The following is a 26,073-nucleotide window of genomic DNA, read 5'->3' on the forward strand; positions in this document are numbered from 1 at the left end:
CCATCTGGGGTAGCTGCTGCACGCGCTGTGGCTCAGCACTCCGAACTGCCAGTCAATCGCTAAATCCTCCCCCACCTGCCTGTGGCGCGCGTCTCCCACCTGCCCAATGAAGTCACCACGAGCTCATTTCAGCCTCTGTGTCCACACTAGCCAAAAGGTACTTCTTCGTCCTGCCGGAGCTACTCGCTAGGCCCAAGTCACTCCGTTCGTCGTGCCTCTCTGTCTCGTGCTTCTCCTCTGCGAGGGCTCACGAGGCTTCAACCAGCCCCAACTCTGTCTTTGCTTGCGGCTGTGCCGTTGCAGAGTCTCAACTTCAGCCTCGTGCTTACCTGACAGCTCCTTGCTGAACCCCCTTTTCCCACGCCCTCAGCTTGCACCCTGTCTCGTTCCCTGGAGAACCACGGGCCTGCTTTGACAACAATTCCAATTCCAAACCTCACTAGACTCTCCTTTACTCCTTAAACAGCTGCCTGCCATGGTGTCGTTTTGGCCGTTCAAGGTGAGTTCTTGATTTTACAATGCTTGCTTGTGCTGTTCCCCTTGGCTTCAAGCTGCTGACTGACCTGGCGCAAAACAGAGCGACGACTCCTCGCCGGCGTCCTTCGAAAAGGCGCTTTCGGCCCTCTCGAAAAAGATTACAACCACCCAGACTCGCCTGGAATGGACTCGCCTGCGGTCTCGCAAGATTAAGGTGCTGGGAACCCTCTACACCTCCTTCGCCTACCTCGTCAGCGTCATTGTCCTTCTCCTAGTTGTGGGATATCCCAATCTAGGGCCCTGGGAATGGACCGGCATGGCTGGCGGGCCTGTCTTGTGAGTTTGTCCCTTGCCTTTGCCGAGACTTTACATGAAAAAGCGCATTGCATGTTATGCGCATATACACACGCAACGAGTATTCGCAGATTGCTTCTCCCCCTCCCCCCTCTGTCTCCTACCCCTGGCTGACGATTCAACCGTTGTTTGTCGTCACACAGCATCTATACAACGCGCGTCGTCATCACGAGCTACTACAACTTCCGCATCGAGAGCCTTGAGGCCAAGCTCAAGGCGCTGCAAGAAGAGCGCGGCAAGACAATCCAGAAGCTCAAGGATGCGACAAAATACGACTCCACCATGGAGCTGATCGAGAAATACGGCGGCCCCGACGGCAGACCACGAAGCAGGCAGCAGGAGGCCCCCGAGGAGCCGTCTGATGCGAAAAAGACGCAGCAGCAGGGATCTTGGACTATGCCGGAACGCATTCACATCTCCCCGCCCCCGACAGCCAACATTCCCCGACGAGAATTCTCGCCCGCCTCGCTTGCTCCCAGCAGCCGACCCGTCACGCCCCTCGCCCAGAGCGTCGCATCTTTCGATACCTCGGCTGAATTCGCGCCCAATGCCTATGGCAATGCTCTTCCTCCTCCTCGACCCCAATCGGCACAGAGCCAGTTGTACAGCATCCCGCCACCACAGCCCCCCTCCGAGCCTCATTGGTATGATCGCATCTTCGACGTCCTCCTGGGCGAAGACGAAACCGCCGCCAAGAACCGCATCGTGCTCATCTGTCGTACGTGCCGCGTTGTGAATGGGCAGGCCCCCCCCGGCACCAAGAGTCTGGGCGAGCTGGGCATGTGGAAATGCATGGCTTGCGGGACGCCCAACGGCGAAATGGATGAAGGGAAGCGCATCGTAAGAGAAGTCCTCAAATCACACGAGAAAGACAAGGATGCGAGCTCGAGCAAAGAGCCAACAACGCCGGAGACTGACGATGGTGACCTTCAAGCCGAGGACGCAAGCCGGGAAGACGAGCCCTCGAAGGCCGACGGGCCAGCTGCTGCAGTCAAGGCCAGGAGATCAGCGAGAAGTAAGAAGTAAGTGGCTGCGGATGACTCTGCAACGGGGTAGGCGTATCGGTTTTTTGCAGGCTACAAGAAAGGCCTAGGTTCTTGGGGAATTTAGGAGGGGGTTTTTCATGGGCAGGGTGATGGAAAAAGAAGAAAAATAAAAAGAAAAAAGAAGAATCAAAACAACAAGAAGAAACTCAATGGGACAAGGGGGAAAAGAGAGAAAAGGAGAAAAAGAAGAGAAAACAAGGGCTCGGAGGAAGGCGTACTGTTTGCTTGCAGTGATATCTCCCCGCATGGTTTTTTGCTTTTTGCTTTTTGCTTTTATTGCTTTTATTGCTGGTCCTTTTGTCTTTTACCCTTTTTTTCTTCCCTCTTTTCATACGACTGCTTCTCGCAGCTTTCCTTTGTAACCGGAGTCATTTTCTTGATTTTTTTCTATCTTTCTTCTATTTCTGCTTTTAAAGCATTTTTTAACCTTGACACCTTCAAGGTTACCCTTGGGTATTAAATAGGTTGCCTCTGCCTACCTATCTTTTACCTATAGCTCCTTTACCTTGCTATCGTCATCCCCTCAATACCTAACTACCTTACCTTACTTTTGATTGTCTGGCGGATGTGGGCATGGAAAGATATACGTGCTTGATATAACCGTACAGGAAGGGAGACGAGAGAGAAAAGGACTAGAGTGCTAGGGTGAGAAAGATGAAGGTGGGAAAAGAAGCTGAGAATTGAAATCCCCAAGACATGTATCAATCACATGTATCTAACAGATCAGATCATTGCTTTGTTTGTTTGTTTGTCTGTTTAGCGATTCCGCCCTTCATTGGATGGTACGTTCAGTCGGTCGCAAGAGCGCATCATGGCCGGATAGAAAGGACAGAATAAAGAGGTCCTTAGCACACGACTTGTTTGAAATAGGCATGATGAAAAGACATCTTTACATTGCAAGTCTATCTATCGCCGTCCATTCCATCATGCCAAAATTGTAGTGGCCAGCTCTCCGTCCAACACTTTTTTTTTTTTTTTTTTTGTAATTTTCGTTTTGTCTCTCCCCCTTCTCGCTTGTTTGTTTCGTAAGGGAATCATTTTTCATATCTACCTTGACTTTGAAAGGCTATCCTGGGCATCCTTCGACTATGCCCGGGCACCGAAATCTTCTACCATCCATCTCATTAGTTGGCGGCGTAGTATGGTCCAAAAATACATTGCGCGACATGGCTTGATCCATGGCTCCTGCCCGTCTATATAGAGCTCCAGTTCATCGTTTCCGCACCTCGGTGGCCCAGCCGTCAATTCCCTCTCCACGGCTGCCAACCTCCAGCCCCTCGATCTTGACGCCCTTCATACCCGGCGTGTCATCCAGCCACGGGTGCCCTGCCATGCCGCCGGCGTTAGCGCGCTTCTCTGGCACGAGCTCGAGCATCGGAGTCAAAAAGGCCGAGATGCGCTTAGCCTCGTCCTCTTTGAAATGATATTTCTCTCTCAGGACGTCTGGTAAAGCCCAGTGCCTCAGCCTATGAATGTTCCGGAGCTCTCCCTTTCTGTTGAATATTTCCTGGCTCCATTTGCCGCTGAGGCACAGGGATCGTGGGAAGGGGCCCAGCAGCTCTATGATCTGCGCGATGTGGTCGTCGTCCTTGCCATACTTAGTGCCAGACTGGGGATCGAAGAGATAGTCGCCCGTAATCAACTCGAACACCTGTCGACGTTTGTTAGTTGACAAAGGAAGTGATCAAACGGGCTATATAGCAGACACTTACCATGGCAGACATGCTCCAGACATCTGTGCTTGCACCCCACTTTGCGCCTAGAATCACCTCTGGAGATCGATATTGTCGCGTTTGAATATCGTTGGTGAAATGGTGATTGACCCAGCATGCATTGCCCAGGTCGGCAATCTTGACGCTAATCACCTCAAATGCATGCGAATCATCCGCCTTGCGCTTGTCGCCGGTTGAGCCCGACGAAGGTGTGCTGGATTTGTCTAGAGAGATACCCGACACTTCGCGAGTCAGGAGGTCACTAGATGGCGGCAAGAAACCGTCTTGATGTTAGGAAAGTGAATCAAACAGTTTAAGCGCAAATGGAAAGAGAGGGAACAGAGGTTTCGAAACTTACGCAGACTTTTCTCTCTTATGAGCGTCGTCGGCCTTTGGCGATCCGTCCTTGTTCTTACCTAGAAAGAAAGGAAAGAATGTTAGAAAAATACCAAGTAGAAAGAGATAGCACTGGTCGTACCTTCCAGCATTCCAGCCAGGCTGCCCTGGGAAGTTGATGATGGGAATAGGTTGTTGTGGTTGAAGTTGGCGTTGAGGGGAGACGGCAACGGCTGGCTGCCAGTAATGAGCGTCCTACGTCTTCTGCGGCCGTTGCGGTTGTTCTCTTTGTCGGGCGTCTCGGGCTTGACCACTTTCTTGACAATCTGCTCAACGTCTCCAATTTCAATCAAGACGTTTTCGGGCTTGAGATCGGTGTGGATGATGCCGCACTCCCGGTGTAGGTAATCCAGGCCAAGCAGGACTTGCTTGGTGATTTGCTTGACAAGAGGCATGGGGATACCGCGGTGGTTCCATCTCTTTATGAGGCCCAGCAAGTTCTCGCCCAGCACCTCAAACACCATGCACATGTGAGTTCCGTTGGGGCCCTTGTGTTCGAACGAGTCGAGGAGGCTGACGACGTGCTTGCGGCCGGGATGGTTGGGGTTGGCCTGGACGATCTTATTGAGAAGCTTAATCTCATCGACGGCCGTCTCCGTGTAGTGGGTGGCTGAGCGCACCACCTTGAGCGCGACGTGTTTGCCGTTGGTGTTGTCCCGCGACAGCCAGACGGTCGAGAAGTGACCCCAGCCCAGCTTGCGCACAACCGTGTACTTGCCGTCCTTGAACTTTTCGCCAATCTGGACGGGGTGATAACCGCCCTTGCAGTAGTCTTCGGAATCTTCCTCGTCGGCCGTGTTCTCGGCGGGGTCGTCAGCCGCCGACGACGAGGACGGCGAGTGAGCCATGGTGGCGCTGGGCAATTGGCGGGTTCTAGATTGCAAGAAAAAACAAACAGCAGCAGTTAGCGATCGCGACTCGGGCTTGCGGACGCGCGTCAACAAGGAGAAAACGGTAGCAGACTTGATGGCCAAGCAACTACCTGGCCGCAAGACGATGGAATGGAGAGAAAGGGTCGAAGTTGGAGACAGGCGGGCGCAGGGATAGTGGCAGTTGATTGGGCGGTCTATGTGGGAAGGGGGGGAAGAGGCTAGCGGTAAACTCCAGCCATAGAACGCTTTGCGGGGTGACGGTATCAAGATTGTAAGCCCAACCCACAGCCTACAAACAACTGCGCGTGCGAGCGACACTGGCAGCGGCAGTGACAGCGGTAACTCAAAGTGAGTGAGAGATGGCAGCTGCCAGCCAAGGTACCTGATAGATGCCATGGACATCACGTACTTGACGCTACAATGGCAGCATGGCCGCAGTAGCGCTCATGGCAGCAGCAGCAGTAGCAGCAAGTAGGAGCATTTGCAGCCAAGCGGGCCGCCCACTTGGGCGCGATAATCAAGGCCAAAAAGCCCCTTGTACATGCTCTTGAAAGGGGTCCTGTCGCTCGAAAGGGGGTTTGAAAAAGAGGGTATAGACAAGTAGAAAAAAGGTGAGGGGAACCTGGTCTTGAGAAAGCTCATGCTGTCTTTGACATTATGCAGCGTCTGTCCGCGGCAAATGGTTGGGCAATGAGACTCGCGGCTGGTTTCGGGCAGGGTCTATCCCAAAGATGGGATGACGAGAGGGACAATAAATAGGGCCCGTTTTGGCTAACCAGGAAAAGGAAGAAAAAAGAAGCAAATGTAAATGAAAAATTCAAATAAAATAAGGAACGGCAAAGTGCGCACAGAGCACAAAAGGTAGAGAAACTTGGGCTTTTTTCCTTCTTGCCCAGGCAGCAAACCGGGCAGACAAGGTGAGGGTTATTCTGGTAGAGGCGGTATCGTGACAAGGTGACAGAGGGGAGAAAGAACGAGAACGGCGTGGCAGCGAGAGTGAGACTGGCTGAGCACACACACACTCATCAACAGCCAGCCAGATCTTCATTGGCTGGCACACCAATGATGACGGCGAGCAGCTGAAAGCGGCAGCAAAACAAGCCCGTACCTACTTGGGCCGTGGCTGTTCGATTCGACTACCCGCCCGAGCCAGCCCCTCCAGTGGGGCACGCTCACAGACGCCGGCAGCTCTGCAAGCGGCGAAGCGCCCTGAAGCTGCTGTGCCTTATAATGAGAGCTTGGAGACGAGATGTTGGGATGAGAGAAAGAGTGTAAGAGGAGCAGGGGATATCAGGGTTGGATAACGGAAGGATAACGACAGCGCCGAGTCCCCTTTCCATGCCTTGAACGGACAGCCAAAGCAGCTATCCGGATAAACAAAATGAGACTGGCGACGGGACCAACGGGATGCCCACGGAGCAGCACTCGGGCAACAGCGCGCGGAACCCTGGCCACATGGAAAGCCGCAGCAAACGAAAATACAGCTCCATCGCCGTGGCAGTGGCAAACAACGAGGGCAAGGCAGAAATAATGTGAACCCTTGCGAAATCAAAAACAACACAACACAACACAATACAACTCAAAGCAAAGCAAAGACAACCCCGGTTCGGCGCAGGACTCGGCGGTCATCAGCCTCGCGGAGCGGCCTCCAGCTCGTCACTCGACGTTGGCTGCGGCCCCGCTGATACGAACAGAGAGCATCTCCATCAGTGCCTCATTCCAGCTCCAGCATAGAGGCACTAGAATCAGTGACGGTGATGGCATGAAGCCAGGGGCAAGAATGTACATGAAGTAATCAACACCATCTGCCCTGTTTTTTCTGCAGCTTCTGGGTCCCCTCTGGGCTCAACTCGAGCAAATGCCGGGCTCGGGAGGACCAAGACGGTGGAGCCGGCCATGTCATAGAGCGGGCACAGACAATGAGGGGCTAGCCACAGCGTGTGTAACGAATGAAGAGGCCATTTTGCATGCAGAGGCCATGCAGAGGGCAAAAACAGGAATAGAAACGAACCTGCGGCTGCGAGGTGATGATGAGGGATGTGACGGTGGAGTTGGACAAGTCGGTCAGGCACCCGACGGGCCTTTGCCAATGGCAGGGCAGACATGCAAATGATGGCGGATGGACACGCAGCTTTGCGCCGTGACCCCATGCTCACTCATCTCATCATCCATCCGTTGCCCGCAAGGCTTCAAGGGTTGGAGGGGTCACGTCGTACGGGGGCAGTGAGAAACAATCAAAATAAACAACAAACGCAGACAGACGCAACGAGAACGGGAAGGGTCAGGGACCAAAGAATCAAAAGACAGCTCACGAAACGTCCAACTTACTCGTGCATGTCCGTGTTGTCCTGCGACTTGGACGCCTTGCCTGTTCCTATTCCTGATGCCGCATCTGCGTCTGCAGGTCGCTGCGATGGTGGCCCCTCCATGGTGATGATGGGCTTGAGGCCGTCTTTCTTGCGCTTCTTGATGCTGATGCCGGAGCCGCTGGAACTGGGGGGAGCTGGGGCCTCTTTCTGGGGGTTGGCGGCATCCACGTCGCTGCCGCTCATAGCTGCAGACGGCGTCGTTGCTGCAAAAGCAAAGAGGAAGCGCAAGCAAAAGCAAAAGCGAGGTGGTGAGACGGAGGGGAAGATGGACGAGATGGGAAGAGCAAGGATTGGATTGGCCTGAAGGCGAGGCTGAGTTGGGTATCGATAGGATGGTAGCAGTCAGTCGCAGTGTGGCAGGAGTGGTGCGCGTGGTTGCTGCTACGGGCCGGGCTATCGTGCCTTATGCAGGTAATAGCAGGCGCGTGTGATTTCTTATTTTTCTTGTTTTTCCCCCCGTAATATGGATTAAAAAGCCTCTCTATGTAAGAGTTGGGGGAATCGCTACGATAGTTGCTGCAGCTGATGACGTTCTTCCCATCGTATTCGTCTTGTTCCTGCATTTACTAGTGCGATGGAAAAAATTTCAAATTAAATTTGAAGCATTTAAAAATGGAAAATAAAATAGAAAGAAAAAGTAGAAGAAAAAGCCTCGATAATTGATGTGCTTGCAGAAGAGGAGTAGAAGGCGATGCAATGCTACAGCGTCACCGTACTAACCACGAAGAAGGCACATACTAGGAAGCAACGACGCCTTGATCGACTCTGACTGCAACCGGGGGGGGTTTCATAGCGACAAGTTACACTTGCACGATCAGAGAATCACTGCGCTGTGATGGACGGAATCAAATGAGCGCATACGCATACACAGGTCTCTTGCGAACGGGAAAAGATTGAAACCAACCTTCTGGCCTCGCTCAGCACCTGGACAGCTCACGGCGGCTATGCGCAAATCCTTCGGTGACGAGCAGCTGCTAGTATGAAAAATGCATCGGCTCACGAATGGAATGTCTCCTGTTATAAGACGACAGTGTCAGCTGAGATCGACCCACGAATGGCCGTCGAGGTAGCGGTATGGCTTGGAATTTACTCGCCGTAGGGCTGCTGCGCAGTTAACTGATTACTGCAAGAAAAATAGCAGGTCTGTTGATCACTGGCTCAGCTTGACGCTAGAGCACTATTACCCGCATACGAAGTGTGATGCTGGCCAAATATCGACATGCGTTGTCATCGTTGAATTCGAGGCCAATTTCGAGCAAGACAGGGCAAGTATCACTAAACAGTGACACAACAGTCGTTGGAAAATGCTAACAAAGGTGCCTAGGCATGTGAAAAATCCTCGACTCAGGCTCGCCTTGTTTGATAAAACCGTCATCGGGTGCTAGGACCGGACCGGACCGACATTGGTAACGAACCGGTTGGCGGCGAAGAAGAAACAAAGCATTGGTAAAAAATGAAAGTCAATTCCCGTCCAGCAACCTCTACACCAAAAGATCGAGATGTGGTTTCTAAGAGAGGCAGAGAAATGGCAGAGCAAAGCACGACAACTTGGACAAGGGCGGGTCAAACCAGCGAATCTTGTGACGCCGCTCTCGGCACTAATTTCGACACATGCACGCCATTCTCGTGCAGATAAAGATCGACTGAGCATCTGTGACGCAACTGAAGCGAAGCAGAGGCCAGCTCCAACTCCACTCATGGTCTTTTTCTCTCTTCTTCTTCTTTTCCCTTTCCGCGCCTCTTGTTTTGATTTCGGTCCAGCCGCTCGATGCGGATCCGCGGGACTCCACATCCTTCGCACTTTGTGCCTGGCCCCCATGAACGAATCTATTTGTCCAGCGTGGAGCATCTCGAATACGGTATCCCGAGGTTAATTGCCTGGATCTTCTGCCAACGAGAGGGGCATTATTCGGAATCCTCCCGTTACCATCACATGATGGGGTTTAGAATCTCTGATTTCCCCGTCAAGACTAGGACAAACCAGGACTGCATAGCGAGATTTTCTCCGTCGACGATGCAGACATAGTTGATGCCGGAAGTCGTCTTCATACTGCCTTGAAACCTGCCGAATCACAAGCGAGAGTTTTCTTACTCGCAGCCTTCTCCTATAGGTCTCTCCCCTATCTATATCCCTATATTCCGGAGGCATAATGTCTACGGATATAGCCATCCAACAAGCATTAAACTGTTGCCACCAGCACGTGGGCTACCTTTAGCTGTAACATGCATGCCCTTGTACGGAGCTCGGGATGCAACATGCCTGATGCCAGACCACTGGGCTGATGCTTCGGAAAATTGCCCAAGGTCACTGCAATTACTCATACTAAGCAGTAGAGAGGTAGTACTGTCAGTGGGCCAAGCAAGCAGCTGATGGGTCTCAAAAGGGGAAATATTATAGGCACCGGGAGTGTGCTCCGTACTTCCAACGCCACATGAAAGAGCGCAATCTTGACACTCGCCGTAAGCGTACTCTCACACACCGTATCTTATGCACTCGGCGGCTCACCCGCCATCCCGTTGATCCTTTCCATGGAAGGCATTCAGGAGTTGGTCGTCTTCCAGGCATTGCCAGCGCAGTCCGCCGCCCGTACGCGCACGGTTGTATCATCGAGGAATGCGAGGCTACTGCTAGTGCGAGAGAGAATCCGAGAGCGGGAGAAGAGGAACGGATTACGGACCTCCGTACTCCCGTAATGCTAATGCTAGGGAGGACCGATGTAGAACTAATCTTTGCTAGTACGTTGATATACATATCACCCGCCAAAAATGCGGCCCGCGATGCCAAACCAACCGCTCCAGGTAGAGTACGGCCGCTGCCAAATCCTTCCCGTCGGACTTTTGATAGGGCTGCGGTTTCTATTCCTGAACACCACGAGTGCTAATACTAAATGTAGCTAATCTCCCTACTAAGATACGGGACGCCTTGGACGAGTTGTAATACGGGGTAAGGCAAACCCGGAGAAACCCTGAACTCGGTCCCTCAGCAAAGTTTCGGTTGATGAAGCCATTGACAACGACAAAAGGGTCACTCTATGCTATCTTTGCCGAGCCTGATTGGCCGCCGTGCAACATCGAAACCCCAGTTCCCGGTTCTCGGCAGATGACACTGCAGCCGCAACAAATAGCCGTCTGGATATAAGAGTTTTCTGGTTGTGGCGTGTTGCTGTATCCCCATTTTTGTCGTTCGATGAGGCCCCGGGCTAAGTCCCAATCTGCAAAGACCCTGACGCAATGGGCTGGTTCGAGTGACAGATCCCGGCAGAGCAGCTCGCGTGCTTTTCCGCCCCCCGTCCACTTTTCCCTCGACTCCGAGAAGCAACTGGGCGCCGAAGCGGCTGCAATTCTAGAACACACCTGAAATTGGTGCGAGTCCCGGGACCCTCCCCTGTCCGGAATCATACGATTCGCTTAAACCTCTTGTCAACGCGAGATTTGTCCCAAAACGCGGTGACGTTTGTGACAGGTTGGAGATTGGAAATTTTTTCTCTTTGGCTTTGTTTTCTCCTCATGATCCAATTTTTTTTTTTCTTCAGCCCTTGAGACCGCCAGGATTTGGCGTTGTCAAGCGGCACGCATGCGGCCCAGCCGGGTTCTTACGGGAATTGGACCATCATCCCATGGACTCTATGCCCCCAACAATCAGGGTGCTCTTGTCTTTCATTAATAAACTCCATGGACCGCCCCAGAATCTTCAAGCTTCTTCTCCGCATAGCCTTGATTGCTGCTGTTTTTTTCACGAAACTACTTGTTACTTTACCTTTTTCCAAGTTTTCTTTCTCTGTACTTGTAAAACTTTGATACCCTTTGATAGCTTTGAGTCTCGGTTACTCCGTACCCAAGTTTGATATATACGTATACACCCATATATACACACCCTTGTGTATACATACAGATATACATATATATATCAACTTGCTTGTCAATTTGTTCTTTCAGCGGCCAAAACATTTCTCAACACATTCACCATGGCCTTGACTCCGCAACAAGTCAAGCTGGTCAGAGACACCATTCCGGCTCTGACCGAGCAAGGAGAGGTCATCACAACCCTCTTCTACCGGAATATGCTCACAGCTCACCCGGAGCTCCATGACTACTTCAATACGGTCAATCAGGCCAACGGCCGTCAACCGCGTGCTTTGACGGCCATCATCCTCAGCTTCGCCAACAACATCAACCACATCACCGAGTTAATCCCCAAGATGGAACGAATGTGCCAGAAGCACTGCTCTCTCGGCATATTGCCTGAGCACTACGACATTGTGGCCAAGTATCTCATTGCCGCTTTTGGAGAGGTCCTTGGACCAGCCATGACTCCCCAAGTCCAGATTGCTTGGAGCAAGGCTTACTGGCTGCTTGCAAAGATGCTCATCGGCCGAGAGGCCCAGCTGTATCATGATTGGCAGCATTGGCAGGGTTGGAGGAAGTTTCGCATTGAACAAAAAGTGGAGGAGTCGGATGACATTTACTCGTTCTATCTTGTCCCCGAGGACGGCAAGCAGCTGCCGAGCTTCATGCCGGGCCAGTATGTCTCGGTGCGCGTTCAGCTACCGAACAATGGATATCTGCAATTACGGCAATATTCGCTCTCTGAGAAGCCCAAGCCGGATTATTATCGCATCACGGTCAAGCGTGATCGAGGATCGCAGATGACACGACACCCGAGTTACCTGTCAAACGAGTTTGGCACCAACCCCGGTGTCGTCTCCAACATGCTCATTGATCAAAAGAACGTCGGGGACCTTCTGGAACTCACTCACCCGGCGGGAGAGTTCTTCCTCGACACGTACAACACCTCCAACTCCCCTCTGGTGCTGATTTCTGCTGGAGTTGGTGTCACCCCCATGGTGGCCATCCTCAACTCTGTGATTGAGAAGCAGCCCAACAGGCCAGTGTCGTGGGTGCAAGGTGCGCGAGACTCGATCCCGTTCTACCTCCACGTCCGAAAGATCGCCCGCGACAAGCCTCACATCAAGACCAACATCTTCAAGACGCGCCTTGCGGAATCTGATCTGGCGGGCGTCACCTATGATCACGACGCACGGGTGGACCTTGACAAGGTGCACGCGCAGGACTTGTGGTTGAATAATTCATCCACCGAGTACTTTATCTGCGGGCCGGAGCAGTTTATGATGGAGATGGCTAGGCGCTTGAGGGAGTTTGGCGTGCACGGCGATAGGATCAAGCTTGAGCTTTTTAGCACGGGCGATACTGAGTTCCAGGTTGATGCGCTGAGCATTGCGTCTGGACGATCTCAGGCGGCGACATCTTGCAGCAGCAGCAATTAAATGGATCACGCTGCCTACCAATGGGTATAGGAATATCTCTGTATGCATATACACGAGACTGCAGGAACAAAAACAGCCACAAACGGACACACACCACACATGTACGAAATTAATAGGACAGTACGGAAGGGACGGGGAGAGGGACGGGGAGTCAAGGTCATGAAGTATAGAGGTAGAACCGGGCAAAATCGCAGGATTGGAAAGGGCATATACTGGGCAGTATACGACATGTTGACGAAACATCAATTACTACAAAAAGAGGCGGGATCAATAAAGAGAAAAGGGGAAACTGTTATTTTGGCATAAGTCAGCAGTGGCTTGCGGGACAGATGGCGTTGCGATGTTCTTTTCTTTCTTTTGCTTTGCTTTATTTTCTATCAAAGAGATTGAGAATTGTACCGTACCTCATATTTGTTGGAGGGATTCATAGCAGTGATGTGATTCATGGCATTCTGGATATTTTGAGCAGCTTTAATGACGAATGGATAATAAATATGTTCAAGTATAACAATCAAGTCCAAATGTGAAATCACAACATCACTACTAAAGGAGTTTGACATTCTTATACATACCTACAGACGTATCGCCAAACATTATCCATTAACCTTCATCTAAACAACACTTCACGGCTGCTTTGCAAACCGGTGGCTCCAGAACCCAGGCCACCAGTCCTTGACCTCCTCAACCAACCACCTCGCAATCGCCGCACTCACGTCCTCGGGCTTCTCAACCGCAAGGTGATGACCCGCATCGACGATTGTCTCCGTCAGCTTCTCGCACTTTCTCCTCTGGTAGATGGTAGCTCCCGAGTTGCGCGCACAGTCGCTGACGCTATCCCATCTTGCGTGGACGAAGAGCACCGGCATGAAGAGCTTGCCGTCGTGCTTGCTGTGGGCGAGATTATACTCTTCGTTGGCTTTGTGGTTCATGTAGTAGCATCCGGCGGAGCCGAAACCGGTCTTTTCCATGGCGGCTACGAATTCCTGAAAGACGTCGAGCTTCATGATGATTTCTTCATCCTTGACGGTTGATGGCGGAGGGGGGCTATCGATGCCGCCGAACCAGCCGCCTTGCTTGAGGACGTTTGCTCTGGGAGAGGGTGTGTCTTCGGGAAGCCACTCTGGCTTTCGGAAGAGATATCGTAGCATGGTATACGGGTTCTTGTTTTGAAAGGCAATCGCCTTGTCAAAGGACTGCTCATAAAACGCCATGTAGCTGAGCTGGCCGTATGGGTACTCCTTCTCGGGATAAACGTGGCGATCAATGGCGGCCAACAGCCCGGCCCACCCGCGCTCCAGGACTCCGTACGGGATGGCGAGCCCGGCGACGGCCCGAACGACCTCGGGCCGGGTGTTTGCGATGGTGTACACCGTGGCGCAGCCCCAGTCGTGTCCTATCCAGATGGCTTGGTCTCTGCCTGTGTCGTGAAGCACGGCGAGGACGCCCTCGACGACTTTTTCCTGAGAGTAGTCTGTCGGAACGCTGGTGGTTGTTGATCTGCCGTAACCTGGCATATCGGGGGCGACTACTCGAAACCCGAGGCTTGCGAAAGCTTGGAGCTGGGGATGCCAGGTTTTGGCGATGCCGGGCCAGCCGTGGACGAAGATGATGAGAGGGCCTTGCCGAGGGCCGGCGGCGAGGTAGAAGATGGACTTGGCCTCATCGCCGTAGGTGACGGAGTGTTCCTCGTACGGAATGGTTGACATGTTGTTCTTGAAGCTTCTTTTTCAGCCTGTCTCTTTGTGGGGTCTTGTATTTTCGTTGCTTGGTGTTTTCGAGGTTGACTCTGTTTGGTTCTGGTTAATGGGTGACTGGTGTGAACTTTATATCAAACCGGCTCACCTGCATCTTATATGTGCCATTTTCAACTCTGAGTATTACACTCGGCATCAGCTTCCGTTCCCGAGGCACCTATTCCGAGGTGTTACCTCATTGTGTTGCCAAGCTGTGCGCGAAGGGTAGTATTCCATGGTAAATATACGACCTGCAAGAGCTGGAGTTGATGGCAATCGACAAGTCGATTACGGTTGCACCGAGAGTACAACGCGATGATTAATCACAAAATGTGATTTTTAATCACCCAGACGGGTAAATCTTCAAATTATACCTTTGTAACTTTGAGTCATGATAGTTTTGAGGATGGAGAGAAGACGTCGAGATGGGGAAGCGGAAGCATTCGGTTAGACAGTGCGTTGGCATGTACATAGCCAAGTTGTTGCCGTCTTGAGATGCTTGTGAGATTGATCACAACGCTACTCGGCTGCCCAATCTTTGAGCTATACCTTTTCAGCTTGAGTCATGATAATTTGGAGATGGAGAGAAGCCATCGCGATGGAGTAATGGAAGCAGCGTTCGTTTAAACAGTGAGTTGGTAGCCACGTTGTCGCCGTTTTGGCATCAACTGTTCGGTGGCAACGCCACCCGTCTGTCCAACCATCGCTTTCTACCATTGACAGCTTCAATCCCAAACTCATCCCAATTCAATTCTTTAAATAGTAATCGCGCTTCCGGGTAGCTAGCACTGGCGATGCTGCGGCCGCGGGATCTCGCCAGTGTTACGCGGGATCGTCGCCCGCTGCAGATCCAAACGAACCTGCAGGACAAGTTGAAGAAACGGACTCTGCCGCTTAGCTTCGCTAACGAGCAAAGAGGAGCTTGGGCTGGGTGACAAGCATAATCAACCATAATCAACTGACCGCTTTAGCTCCGTCGTTAGCGATGCTTCATAGCCCTGTCAGCGACGCCAAAGGAGCCAGGCCAGCCACCGGCTCAAGTTTCTTGCGTGTGTATCCACCGCGAATAGTTTCATGGGCATGGGGGCGGTTCGTGACGCCTCGCAAGCGCCGTGGTCAGCACCTTGAGCGAATCTTCAGGGTCTCGAATGCGTGCTCTGTGTGTGTTGTAACTCCGTATGGCGCGTAGGTTTTGTGGCATATCAGTGACTTGCGCACGTTTTTGATAGGGGGCGTCCCGAGATAAGGACCATTTAGCTTGAGAGGGCGTAGAAGCTAGAGGGAATTCGCAATGAATAGAGAAGAATAGCTCGCTAAGTTGTTAGCTGGTTGGCTAGTAGCGTTGATGGCTTGGGATGCCGCGATCAAGATCTGACCAACAGTCAGTCTCATTTCGTTGATTCCCAGTGTTTTGTTTCTCTCACCTTTGCTCTGGTTTCCATTGCTTTCTCTCTGAACTGCGTCTAGCCATGTGTTGCTAGCAAGCAGATTCACGGAGCTTCGGCCCTCTTCTCTCTCTCCCCCTTTTCCCTGCTCCTCTCCAAAAACAGGCCAGTCTCTGGGCCATCATGCTTCTCCCCCCTACCTTGCACACTCCCAGGAATGGCGATTTTGGCTCTCAATCCAACGCAACGGACAATTCGAGCCAAACGGCGTATTACCCCGCGTCTTCCCGTGCTGCTTGTGGCTCCTTGGCTCCTTGGCTTCTGACCAGGTTTGATTTGCTCATCTAGAAAGCTTCCATATCCATATCCATGCCTGGCCTGAGCATTGGCTGTTTCTCCTCCAGCAATCGCAGAACCCCCGGTTACTCGAACTAGGGCCGATTTTCCTCAATTCACATCCCGGCAACGTTTCTTCTTTCTTCTTCTTTCGGATATCGCCGTGTTCATTTTCACGACGTTTTCTCTTCTCTTCCTTTTCTTTTGACATTTTTGCATTACGAGCGATACTGCCATTTTATTTTTTATTTTTATGAATTACTTTTTTTGCTTGGCCATGTCTCTGTGATTGATTTTTTTTAATTCACGATTTCGTTTTTGTACCTTTTTTTGATACAGTTTTCTCGGGGAAACCGGTTTGCATGGAGAGTCGGTAAAAGAAAAGGGTGTTCTTTCGCAACCACTTTCCTGAATGGCGCGCCGGGTCCGAAAGACGCCGTGGAGCCGCACGGGATGCAGTACGTGCAAGCGGAGGAGAAAGAAGTGTGAGTCTCATTCTGCCATTTCTATTTCGAGCGGGCGTCGCGGCATGTGTTTGGGGGCTGTATGGACTGGTGTGCGTGAGACACGGCAGAGACAGAGACACCAGGAAGTGAGAGAGAGAAAACAACAAGAGACTGTGAACTGACTGACGCTGAGAACTGCAGGTGATGGCCAAAAGCCGAGGTAGGTTTTAAGCAGCTCTTTTTCTTTCTTTTGTTTCGTTCTTTTTTTGCAGGCACTTTACGCGAAGATACTATTGACTAGCCGAAGCTCGACGAGCTTACCTCGGACCGAACTTGCTACCCTTTGATTGATTCCTTTTGCTGGGGATTTCGTTCCACTGACTGTTTTAACGATGGCAGGTGTCAGACATGCCTGCGGCTGGGCCTCGAATGCGTACAGTTCGACATCTTCTGTCCCATCAACGTCGTTACACCGACACGCGAATCCCGGCCGTCTGGAGCGGTGACGGACGCCGCCCCGGAGCCAGATCCGGACGAATCGAATCACTCGAGCCCGGCATCGACATCATCGGGGTCTTCCGGCGGCACGGCAGACGACGCAGAGTCCAGCAGCGAGCCGGCGGAATGGCAGAGCGTCTCTTCTTCTTCCGCGCTGGTGCGGTCGACGACTCGGCGGCTCTCGCAGTCGTCGTCATCATCGCGGTCGTCACAATCGCAGTATGAGTCGCAGTTTCAGCTACAATCATCACCGCACCAAAACCAACATCACAATCATCAACATCACCAGGTGGCCCTGCGGACTCGTGGCGGCTCGCGGGACGAGCGGCCGATGCCGTCGCTGTCGGCCTTTTCATACCTGTCTACGAGCGAATACTTCTTCTTGCAATACTACCTGGAGCGGCTGAGCAACGTGCTGGTCAACGCAAACAGCTACGTCAACCCGCTGAAGCAGCTGATCCTGCCGCGGATCGCCTCGTCGAACCTGCTACTCGACGCAATCTGCGCCACCGCGGCCTTGCACCGGTCGAGTGCAAACGATGTCGACCGGTCGGAATACTCCACAATGGCGACGCGGTATTACGTCCGCGTGCTGTCGGCCGTACGGGACTTGATTCCGCGAGTGACAAACAGTTCCAGCGGTGTCTCTAGTTCTGGTTCCAGCAGCAGGAGAAGAGAGCTGATAACTGATGGTAGAGAGTCAAGTCCCGTCGAGAGCGAAAGCAGCGGTGACTACGGTAACGGCAATGGGAAGGGGAAAGTAAAGAACAAGAACAAGAGGAAGGTGATTATCGAGGACAAGGATACGGCCGAGATGGCCATCCTGGCGTCCATCTTCCTATGCAAATACGAAATCATCAAGGACGGCGTGGAAAACTGGCGCTTCCACTTGCGAGGCATCGAGTCGCTATGCCAGTCGCTGGACCCGGAGCAGCAAGCTTCCATGTCGAATACGCTGGCCTACGTCCGTAGCTTGTGAGTGCAAAGAATGCACCCTTTTCTTGTCACCTTATTCTCCCCCCTCCTCGTCTGATTCTTGTTTCGTCTTGATCTTGAGCTAATCGGCCACAAAATAGCATGTCGTATCATAAGAATATTGCTCGGGTCACAGAATACGCGCCGTATGTTAGAGAGGGGGAATTCGAGCATGAACCATTCGAGATTGGCACACTGTTCCCGGTTGATCCGTATATGGGCTTCTCGCAGAGCCTCATTATTCTTCTCGGCCGTGTCAACGACCTCCTCGTGATCAACATACGAGATGAACCGTACAAAGTGAAGGAAGAAGTGGAGGAAATGTACGTGAAGAAACCAAGAACTGTCCCCGCACCGACTGGTCAACTGACTGACTGACTCGAATAGATTAAGCCTGCTGGCCAGGAGAAGCTGGAGTGCAGATCGGTTCGCCATTCCTGAGGGCATGGGTCCCTCGACGATTGAAAATTCGTCGCACATTGCTGAGGCATATCGATGTGCCGTCATTGCGTGTATCCATGCCGCGCTCGAGATTCTGGCGGAGAGAGAGAGAGACGCTGCTGTTTATTCTCCTGTAGTGCCGATGGAGGAGCTGTCATTACAATCCCAATTGCAGCCACAGTCAACAATCCCCATCCCCATCCCCCTCCCCATCCCCATAGACTGGGCATCCCTGCACGCCCTTTTGCCCGTAGAAAAGGCCGAGGCCCTGACAGACTGTCTGGCGGCGGTGGCGCGAGTTCCGCTCGGATGTCCGGAAGAGGCCGGTCTGCTGCCGTTGCTGTTTATCGTCGCGTGCGAGACCAACCGGCAGGACCAGGCCAAGGAGGCGCTGCTGCGGGTGGAAGCGCTGGGGAGCCACATTGGGCTCGGAAACGTGCGGTGTGCGAGCCTTTTGCTGAAGGAGGTGTGGGCGAAGAAGTCGGTGCAGCGAGATTTTCATGATTGGCGGGGGTTGCTGGCCAAGGTGAAATGGGATCTCATTATAACATAGGGGATGTCATGATGGAGACCAATATTGTCGAGATGGTGATGGTGATTGAGAGATGATCGTTGAGTGGTGATGGCCGTTGAGATGATGATCGTTGGAAGTTAATGATCGCTGAGGGGTGATGACCATTCAGAGATGATGATCATTGATAGGTCCACGTCAAGGAAGAGTTCATCATCAATAAGGAATGCATCAATGGAGAGGCCATCGTCAATTGAGAGACCATCCATTGACAGGCTGTCAACTGAGAGATCATCCCTTGTGAGACCATCAATGAAGAAGGCATCATCAATGAAGAGTTTCATGATCAACTGAGAGGCCGTCATCAAATTCATCACCAATGACGAATGCATCATTAACGAAGAATGCATCATCAATTGAGAGCCATTATCAATTGGGAGGTCATCATCAATGAAGAGCTTCATCATCAATTGAGGGGCCATCGAATGAGAAGCCGTCGATTGAGAGTCCATCATCAATTGAGAGGTCGTCATTGGTTGAGAGGCCATCGACTGAGAGATGATCCCTTGGGAGGACATCAGTCGAGACACACCATCAATTAAGCCATCATCAATTAAGGGACCCTCAACTGAGAGTTGGTCCCTCGTGAGGCCATCGATTGAGACTTCATCATCTGAGAAAGAGAGGGAGAGATGGCGTATTTCCGACCTAAAATGATGTCTTTCTCCTCTTTCTTTTCCATTTCTTTTCCGTCTTCTTTTTGATTCGCTTCTTTTCTTTTCATGTGTTGTTTAGCCCGTTTTTCGTTGTCGATTCGATCTTGTCGCGCCCGTGGAATTGTGTCATTTTGACTTGGTATGGGAAACAAACACGACGGGAACAAATGGCGTCTTTAGCTATAGTATATAACCAAAACTAGTAATTTTGTGAGAAAAAAAGCCCCCCATCACTCGGAGAAAGATGCGAAAGAAATGGGGAACGGACAGACCTTGGCCTTTATTTAAATGTGATCAAACTACAAGTTAGCAGCTGACTCGCAGCCACCAAAAGACTTGCTAGTCATGCAGTTGACAAAATAAATGGCTTGATCCACGCGGTTGGTCCGGGGGTTTTCGCTGATGATTCTGCTTCCGAAGAAATAGAATAGGGTTGCCAGCTCAAAAAAGTCTCTTTGCTTTTCTGACAAGACAAGGAGGAGAGACGGAGAGAATCTCCACAGCGGGTTGATTTTCCTTTTAGTGCGCGTATCTTTGGCCCAAAGAGGAATCGGGAAGAGACGGCCGCCTCCGCATTTGATGGTGGTTGGTTCGATGGGACAGATCGGATGTTGGTTCCCTAGTCAATAAGGCTTTTGGGTAAAATCAAACAAGGGAGGGGGGAGGGGGGAAACTAAACTGATAGTTTGATGGACGAGGATAGAGGGGAAAGCTCCGATTCGGAAGTTGAAGCGTAAGTTGTACGCTGGCGTGAGTTTCTAGTGGTGTTGGGATGGGATCAACGGGAGGGCGTGATAAGGGGAGACTGGATTATGCTGATTATATACCTGGAGACGTGGGCGGTTGGGCACGTATGGATCATGTACTACTCGTATCGTAATCTGTGGGTATTGGAGTCTAATACAACAGTAACGGGAACGAATGGAGGCCGGAATGTGATGATGGGCATGGCTTAGTATAAGAGGGCTTGACGCCTCCCCCCTGGAGCATCTGTCAACTTGTCGACTTTGACTGGTCAGCTTTGGGATCTCGGCTGGAGAATTAAAGGCTGAAAGTAGCAGGCAAAGATCCTTACCTTACCTGCCGTCTTTACTAACACGACTTGGGTACTGAATGCTACTGCTGGTGGTTGCACAGTACAACTATTCTGATACGGATCTGACTGTTCCGGATACTATTCTGGATACCGGCACTATTCCCGTGCAACGACAACACAACGGACCATAAGCACGGCTACGTCAATAGACGACTCGCTGATACCGGCAGCTCGGTAAACTCCCGTTCGTTATACTACGGAGTAAAATACGGAGTGTGCGGAGTGCATACTATTGCATACTATCAGTATTATACGGAGTACACTCGGCATTTGCATCTTCATACCTACCTAGAGGGGATCATTGCATACTACTTCCATATTATACAGCAGAAGAAATGCATCCCTTTGATCCCATCCGTCCCGAGGAAATCACCCTCACCACATCCATCCTCAAGGCCGCCCTCCCCGGCGTCAACCTCCGCTTCAAAGTCATCGACGTCAAGGAGCCCATCAAGCAACATGTCATCCCCTACATCGAGGCCGAGCGGACAGGCCAGCCTCTCCCCAAACCGCCTCCTCGCCTCGTCTACAGCTACCTGCACCGTCTAGACTCGTATGCCTTCCTCAAGGCCGTCGTCAACCTCGACACAAAGGCCGTCGTCGACCTCAAGGAGCTGCCCAAGCACATCCAGGGCCCCGTCGATGTGGACGAGATGATTGGGCTCGAGACGGTGATTCTGAAGCACCCGCGGGTCATTGCCGAGATTGAAAAGCTCAAGCTGCCCGAGGGCGTCACCGTCTGCACGGATCCGTGGATTTATGGTACTGATGACGAGGCTGAGACGCGGAGGCTGGTGCAGTTTTACATGTTTATAGTGCCTGTTGCGCATCCGCAGTCGAACCACTACTCGCTGCCGTGTGCGTTTTCGCCGGTGATTGATGCGAATTCCATGGAGCTTGTTCGCATCGACTATCTTCCCACGGGAGGTGATCACTCGTTCGTCGAGACGCAGCCGTGGAAGCCCGTCAAGGCTGTTGAATACGCCCATGAATTACTAGAGACGCCCCAGCGGACAGACCTGAAGCCATTGATTGTGCAGCAGCCAGAAGGTCCATCCTTTTCGCTCGATGGCCACCTGGTCAACTGGCAAAAGTGGCGGTTCCGCGTCGGCTTCAACTACCGCGAGGGCCTCGTGCTGTACAACCTCACCTACGACGGCCGCAACGTCTTTTACCGCCTTGCCCTGTCCGAGATGACTGTTCCCTATGGAGACCCTCGAAAGCCGTTCCATCGCAAGCAGGCGTTTGACGTTGGTGACGTTGGATTGGGCATCACTTGCAACCAGCTCAGCCTCGGATGCGACTGTCTGGGCCACATCAAGTACTTTGACGGCTTCAGGATCGATTCGCAAGGAAGGCCGGTACATCTGCAGAACGTCATTTGCCTGCACGAGCAAGACGCTGGAATCCTGCACAAGCACACAAACTACCGCAATGGCCAGGCGACGGTGGTGCGAAACCGACAGCTGGTGGTGCAGATGATTTGCACCGTCTCCAACTACGAGTACATCTTCGCCTGGATCCTGGATCAGGCTGGTGGTGTCGAGTTTGAGGTCCGCGCGACAGGAATTCTGTCGACGATCCCGATTGACGACGCCGAGGGCCTCAAGCTGCCCTTCTCAACCCCCGTTGGGCCCGGAGTGTCAGCGCCGTATCACCAGCACATCTTCAACCTGCGTGTCGACCCGGCCATTGACGGCTTCAACAACACCGTCATCTACGAGGACAGCGTGCCGCTCGATCCCCAAGAGCACGGCATCGACGACCCTTATGGCGTGGGCTATGTTGCTCGCACGACGGTGCTGGACAAGGCGGGCTTCGCCGACACAAACGTCGAGCTGGGCCGCGTCTTCAAGATCCGCAACGACAGCGTCGTCAACGCCGTCAGCCGCAAGCCCGTCGCCTACAAGGTCCAGACCGTTGCCAGCCAGCGCATGCTCATGTCCGCCCGCTCCTTCAACGCCCGCCGCGCCCGCTTCCACGAGCACGCCGTCTGGGTCACGCGCCACCGCGACGACGAGCTGTTCGCCGCGGGCGAGTTTACCAATCAGAGCCGCCTGAGCACGGGCGTTGATGCGTATGCTGCTAGAGGCGATGATATTGTCGATCAGGACGTGGTGTTTTGGCACACTTTTGCGCTGACGCACAACCCGCGGCCCGAGGACTTCCCCGTCATGCCCGTGGAGAGGCTGAGCGTGCATTTCAAGCCCGTCGGGTTCCATGAGAAGAATCCGGCGCTGGATGTGCCGAGCTCGCAGCAGGCGGAGAACAAGTCGACGCTGGTGGAGGCGACGGGCAAGACGGCGGCGTGTTGCGAGACGACGACGGCGAGCAAGTTGTGAAGGATTGATTCTACGGCAGGGATAGAAGCAGGAAGATAGGGACATGTAGAGTATGCGTGTTGACATAGTACGGAGATACGGCTGCTGTGATGGATTCTGAAAGAACATTTGATATTACAATATTACGATCGATTTATAGTTGTGTAAGTACACTCTGGGTGGAAGAGACGGGATACGTTGACGACGATGATGATGAATTTTTACAAGCAAACAAACTGGGAGGGACATGTGTGGATTTGTATTGTTTTACATCTTGTTACTAGCTTTGATATAAAGCTCTCTTCGTGATAAGTCTTTCAGGAGTCTTCTATTGTAACATAGGTATCTATAGCATCTTTTCTTGCTCAAGCAAATGAATCAACATTCCTTTGGATTCCATTCCATATTCGTTTCAAGCATCACAATTTACCATCTTCTTCTCCTTCTTCACTTGCTGAGCAGCGCCTTTTCAATCACCCGCGCCGCCTGCAGCACCATCCGCTCGTGATAGCGCTTGCCCACAACCTGGATTCCAATCGGCAGTCCCTCAGCGTCGTCGGCAGAGTAAATCTCCCAGTAGTGCTTCTCCAGGTCGTTCTTGGGCTTGTACTCCTCTCTGAGCTCTGCGGGAGTCGCATCGCCCACCAGCTTGCCCGCCGGCATCGCCACAGCTGGATACTGCAGCAGGTTCCAGATGGACGTGTAGCCCCAGTATCTCGTTGCTCCGTGGGGGCCGGCTACACTTGGGTAGATGGGCGCCAGCACCACGTCGACGTCGAACTGGTTCCAGTGGTCGCTGTACTCTTGGCGGAATCCATCACGAGCTTCCTTGAGGCCCTCGGGAGACGAAGCCACTGATGCGCGGCCCTTTTGGCACTCGTTGATGATCCACTCCGTCAGGGGCAGGACAGCCTCGCCACCCTTTGCGCAGAGCGCGCGGATGTTTGCGCCGCCGTCCTCAAAGTAGTTTGCGGCAATAATGCTCCAGCCCCTGGCGTGGTCCATGGGCGAAAAAGACACGGTCTGGACGTCGATGGCGCGGCCTAGCTTCTCGGCAATCTTGCGCATGGCGGCCTTGACGGGCGGAAGCGGCGACACGACGCCGTCGTCTGACAAGATGCCGACCTTGAGCGGGCGCGTCTCGTCTAACTGGCGGCCCATGGAGGACGACAGGATGCTGCCGGGGATGAGCGAGACGTCGTCGATCCAAGGGAGGGTCGAGGAGTAGGCCTTGCAGAAGAGCTCGAGGTCGCGGAGGGAGCGCGCAAAGGGGCCCAGAGTGCCGACAATGGAGTCGTGGCCGGGGGTTGGGACGACGACGCCCTTGCCGCTAAACCGACTAGGCGAGGGCTTGAAGCCGTAGAGCTGTAGAATGATTCATGTCAGCATTGCTGAGGGTAAGGTAGCAAATCATGCAGTAACAAAGAATGTCCCCTCTTCTTACCCCGTTGAACGCTGCTGGAACTCTGATGGAACCTCCAATGTCACCTCCGATGCCTAGAACCGACGCATGCATGCCCATCAGCGCAGCCTCGCCGCCTGTGCTGCCTCCCGCCGTTAGCTGGCGGTTCCGCGGGTTCACTGTGGTGCCATAGATGTTGTTAGATGTCTCGAGGTGCATGCCGGCCTGGGGCTGGTTGGTGCGGGCAAAGACGACGGCACCCAGCTTGCGGAACGTCTTGACGATGGCGGCGTCATCGTGGCTGGTGCTGTTGATCCAGGTGACGAAGCCGGCGTTTGTCAGGTGAGAGGCGACGCCGATCTGGTTCTTGAGGGAGAGGGGGATGCCGTGGAGAGGGCCGATGAGGCGGCCGGTGAGGGCGAGATGCTGGTCGCAGGCCTCGGCGTCATAGATGGCTTCGGCGAGGAGCTCGGTGAGGCAGTTTGTCTGCGAGGATGGTTTAGCATGAAGTACTAGAGATTGATGTAGACAGACTGTATAATGTTTATGGAGAGAGAGAATATAGAAGCAATGGGCAGAGTGGCAGAGTTGAAAATGAGAATATGGAGAGAGGGGTTTGGAGGGGTAAAGGGGTTGATGATGGAGGGGAAAAATGTCGACATGGACAGAGTCGACGGAAGTGATGATGAAGTAGACATGGATAGAAAACAAGAGACGATATTGTATCCAACACTATCACCAAAAACTCACACACTGCTGGGCAATCGTCGCCCTCTTGCGAAACGCCGACAGCAGCTCCACGGCCGTCACCTTCTTGGCCGCCAGCATCTCCAGCAGCGCCGTGGCATCGTAATCTTCGGTGAGCTGCAGCTCTGCATCGGACAGCAGGCCGCTGGATCGGGGTACCGAGGTGACATCCTGGGGCAAGGCCGTGATTTGCGAGAGCGAGAAGAGCACGCTCTTGTCGAGAGAGGCATCGCGCAGGGAGATTGCCGTGCGGATGTGGTCCTGCTGTTCAGTCATGTTTGCTTTGCTTTGCTTTGTTTTATCAGAGTTGTGGTGATGTCGGTTGTCTGAATGTGGTTTTGGTGGTTATGAGGGAAGCATTTGGTGGGCAGAGGGAGAGGCACCGAGAAATCAAAAGGTGAGTGAATTGATTGATTGATGCAAGGCTGTCAAATCTGCAATTCAGATACGATACAGAGATAGATAGATAGAGCTTCAACCATGAGGAACCCCCTCAGTTATGCTTTCTTTCCCTCCCAAAACGGCATCTAGCTACTCCATGGCTGCCCAACATGCATCTACAGGAAAATCATGCAACATTTAGAGAATTGAGAATAAAAAAAAAAGAATTAAAAAGAATTAAACAGTTTCAACGCAAGCAAAAATGCCCACAAAAAAACCTCAACCCCTCTTAGCGTATATATTGCCCCCTTTGGCATAGCACTCGATGCCGGGACTCAAAGCCGGAAGGAACGAGCTTAGCAGAAAAAGAATCTGAACGGACTTTTCATTGTCAAAAGCTGCAACTGCGACTCTACCAAGGTAGAACGAAAGCGAAACCACCGGGGAAACGGGAACTTGTTTTTGACGGGCCTCATTCCCGCGCGGGGTTTCCCGGTGGAAAATGGAGTCTTAGACTAGCCCTGGGTCCCTTCTTTAAATCGTACGGAGTACATCAATGCCTTTATTTTAGTTC

The 26,073-nt window shown here is 52.6% G+C and overlaps 8 protein-coding genes across 8 annotated transcripts; 4 read left to right on the forward strand and 4 right to left on the reverse strand.

The window, feature by feature from the left end:
• Positions 1-475: 475 nt before the first annotated feature.
• Positions 476-1,857, forward strand: T069G_01909 (putative integral membrane zinc-ribbon metal-binding protein domain-containing protein; the record flags this gene model as incomplete). Its single annotated transcript, XM_056169119.1, has 3 exons — positions 476-499; positions 578-813; positions 975-1,857. The coding sequence occupies 3 exons, from the start codon at positions 476-478 to the stop codon at positions 1,855-1,857; spliced, it is 1,143 nt and encodes a 380-aa protein (XP_056034435.1).
• A 1,230-nt stretch (positions 1,858-3,087) lies between these two features.
• On the reverse strand, positions 3,088-4,833 carry T069G_01910 (protein kinase domain-containing protein; the record flags this gene model as incomplete). Its single annotated transcript, XM_056169120.1, has 5 exons — positions 3,088-3,528; positions 3,590-3,636; positions 3,715-3,851; positions 3,948-4,005; positions 4,068-4,833. The coding sequence occupies 5 exons, from the start codon at positions 4,831-4,833 to the stop codon at positions 3,088-3,090; spliced, it is 1,449 nt and encodes a 482-aa protein (XP_056034436.1).
• A 2,348-nt stretch (positions 4,834-7,181) lies between these two features.
• T069G_01911 (uncharacterized protein) lies at positions 7,182-7,409 on the reverse strand (the record flags this gene model as incomplete). Its single annotated transcript, XM_056169121.1, has 1 exon — positions 7,182-7,409. One exon carries the CDS (start codon positions 7,407-7,409, stop codon positions 7,182-7,184), a length of 228 nt encoding a protein of 75 aa, XP_056034437.1.
• A 3,782-nt stretch (positions 7,410-11,191) lies between these two features.
• On the forward strand, positions 11,192-12,511 carry T069G_01912 (oxidoreductase NAD-binding domain-containing protein; the record flags this gene model as incomplete). Its single annotated transcript, XM_056169122.1, has 1 exon — positions 11,192-12,511. The coding sequence occupies one exon, from the start codon at positions 11,192-11,194 to the stop codon at positions 12,509-12,511; it is 1,320 nt and encodes a 439-aa protein (XP_056034438.1).
• A 623-nt stretch (positions 12,512-13,134) lies between these two features.
• On the reverse strand, positions 13,135-14,217 carry T069G_01913 (alpha/beta hydrolase fold domain-containing protein; the record flags this gene model as incomplete). Its single annotated transcript, XM_056169123.1, has 1 exon — positions 13,135-14,217. One exon carries the CDS (start codon positions 14,215-14,217, stop codon positions 13,135-13,137), a length of 1,083 nt encoding a protein of 360 aa, XP_056034439.1.
• Positions 14,218-16,819: 2,602 nt separating this feature from the next.
• T069G_01914 (fungal specific transcription factor domain-containing protein) lies at positions 16,820-18,878 on the forward strand (the record flags this gene model as incomplete). Its single annotated transcript, XM_056169124.1, has 4 exons — positions 16,820-17,128; positions 17,199-17,884; positions 17,986-18,207; positions 18,272-18,878. The coding sequence occupies 4 exons, from the start codon at positions 16,820-16,822 to the stop codon at positions 18,876-18,878; spliced, it is 1,824 nt and encodes a 607-aa protein (XP_056034440.1).
• A 2,105-nt stretch (positions 18,879-20,983) lies between these two features.
• On the forward strand, positions 20,984-22,990 carry T069G_01915 (copper amine oxidase, enzyme domain-containing protein; the record flags this gene model as incomplete). The annotated part of the gene is made up of 1 exon (XM_056169125.1): positions 20,984-22,990. The coding sequence occupies one exon, from the start codon at positions 20,984-20,986 to the stop codon at positions 22,988-22,990; it is 2,007 nt and encodes a 668-aa protein (XP_056034441.1).
• Positions 22,991-23,416: 426 nt separating this feature from the next.
• T069G_01916 (amidase domain-containing protein) lies at positions 23,417-25,394 on the reverse strand (the record flags this gene model as incomplete). Its single annotated transcript, XM_056169126.1, has 3 exons — positions 23,417-24,334; positions 24,414-24,857; positions 25,122-25,394. The coding sequence occupies 3 exons, from the start codon at positions 25,392-25,394 to the stop codon at positions 23,417-23,419; spliced, it is 1,635 nt and encodes a 544-aa protein (XP_056034442.1).
• Between the last annotated feature and the right edge of the window lie 679 nt (positions 25,395-26,073).

This window comes from Trichoderma breve, chromosome 1, assembly GCF_028502605.1.
Source record: "Trichoderma breve strain T069 chromosome 1, whole genome shotgun sequence".
NCBI lineage: Eukaryota > Fungi > Ascomycota > Sordariomycetes > Hypocreales > Hypocreaceae > Trichoderma > Trichoderma breve.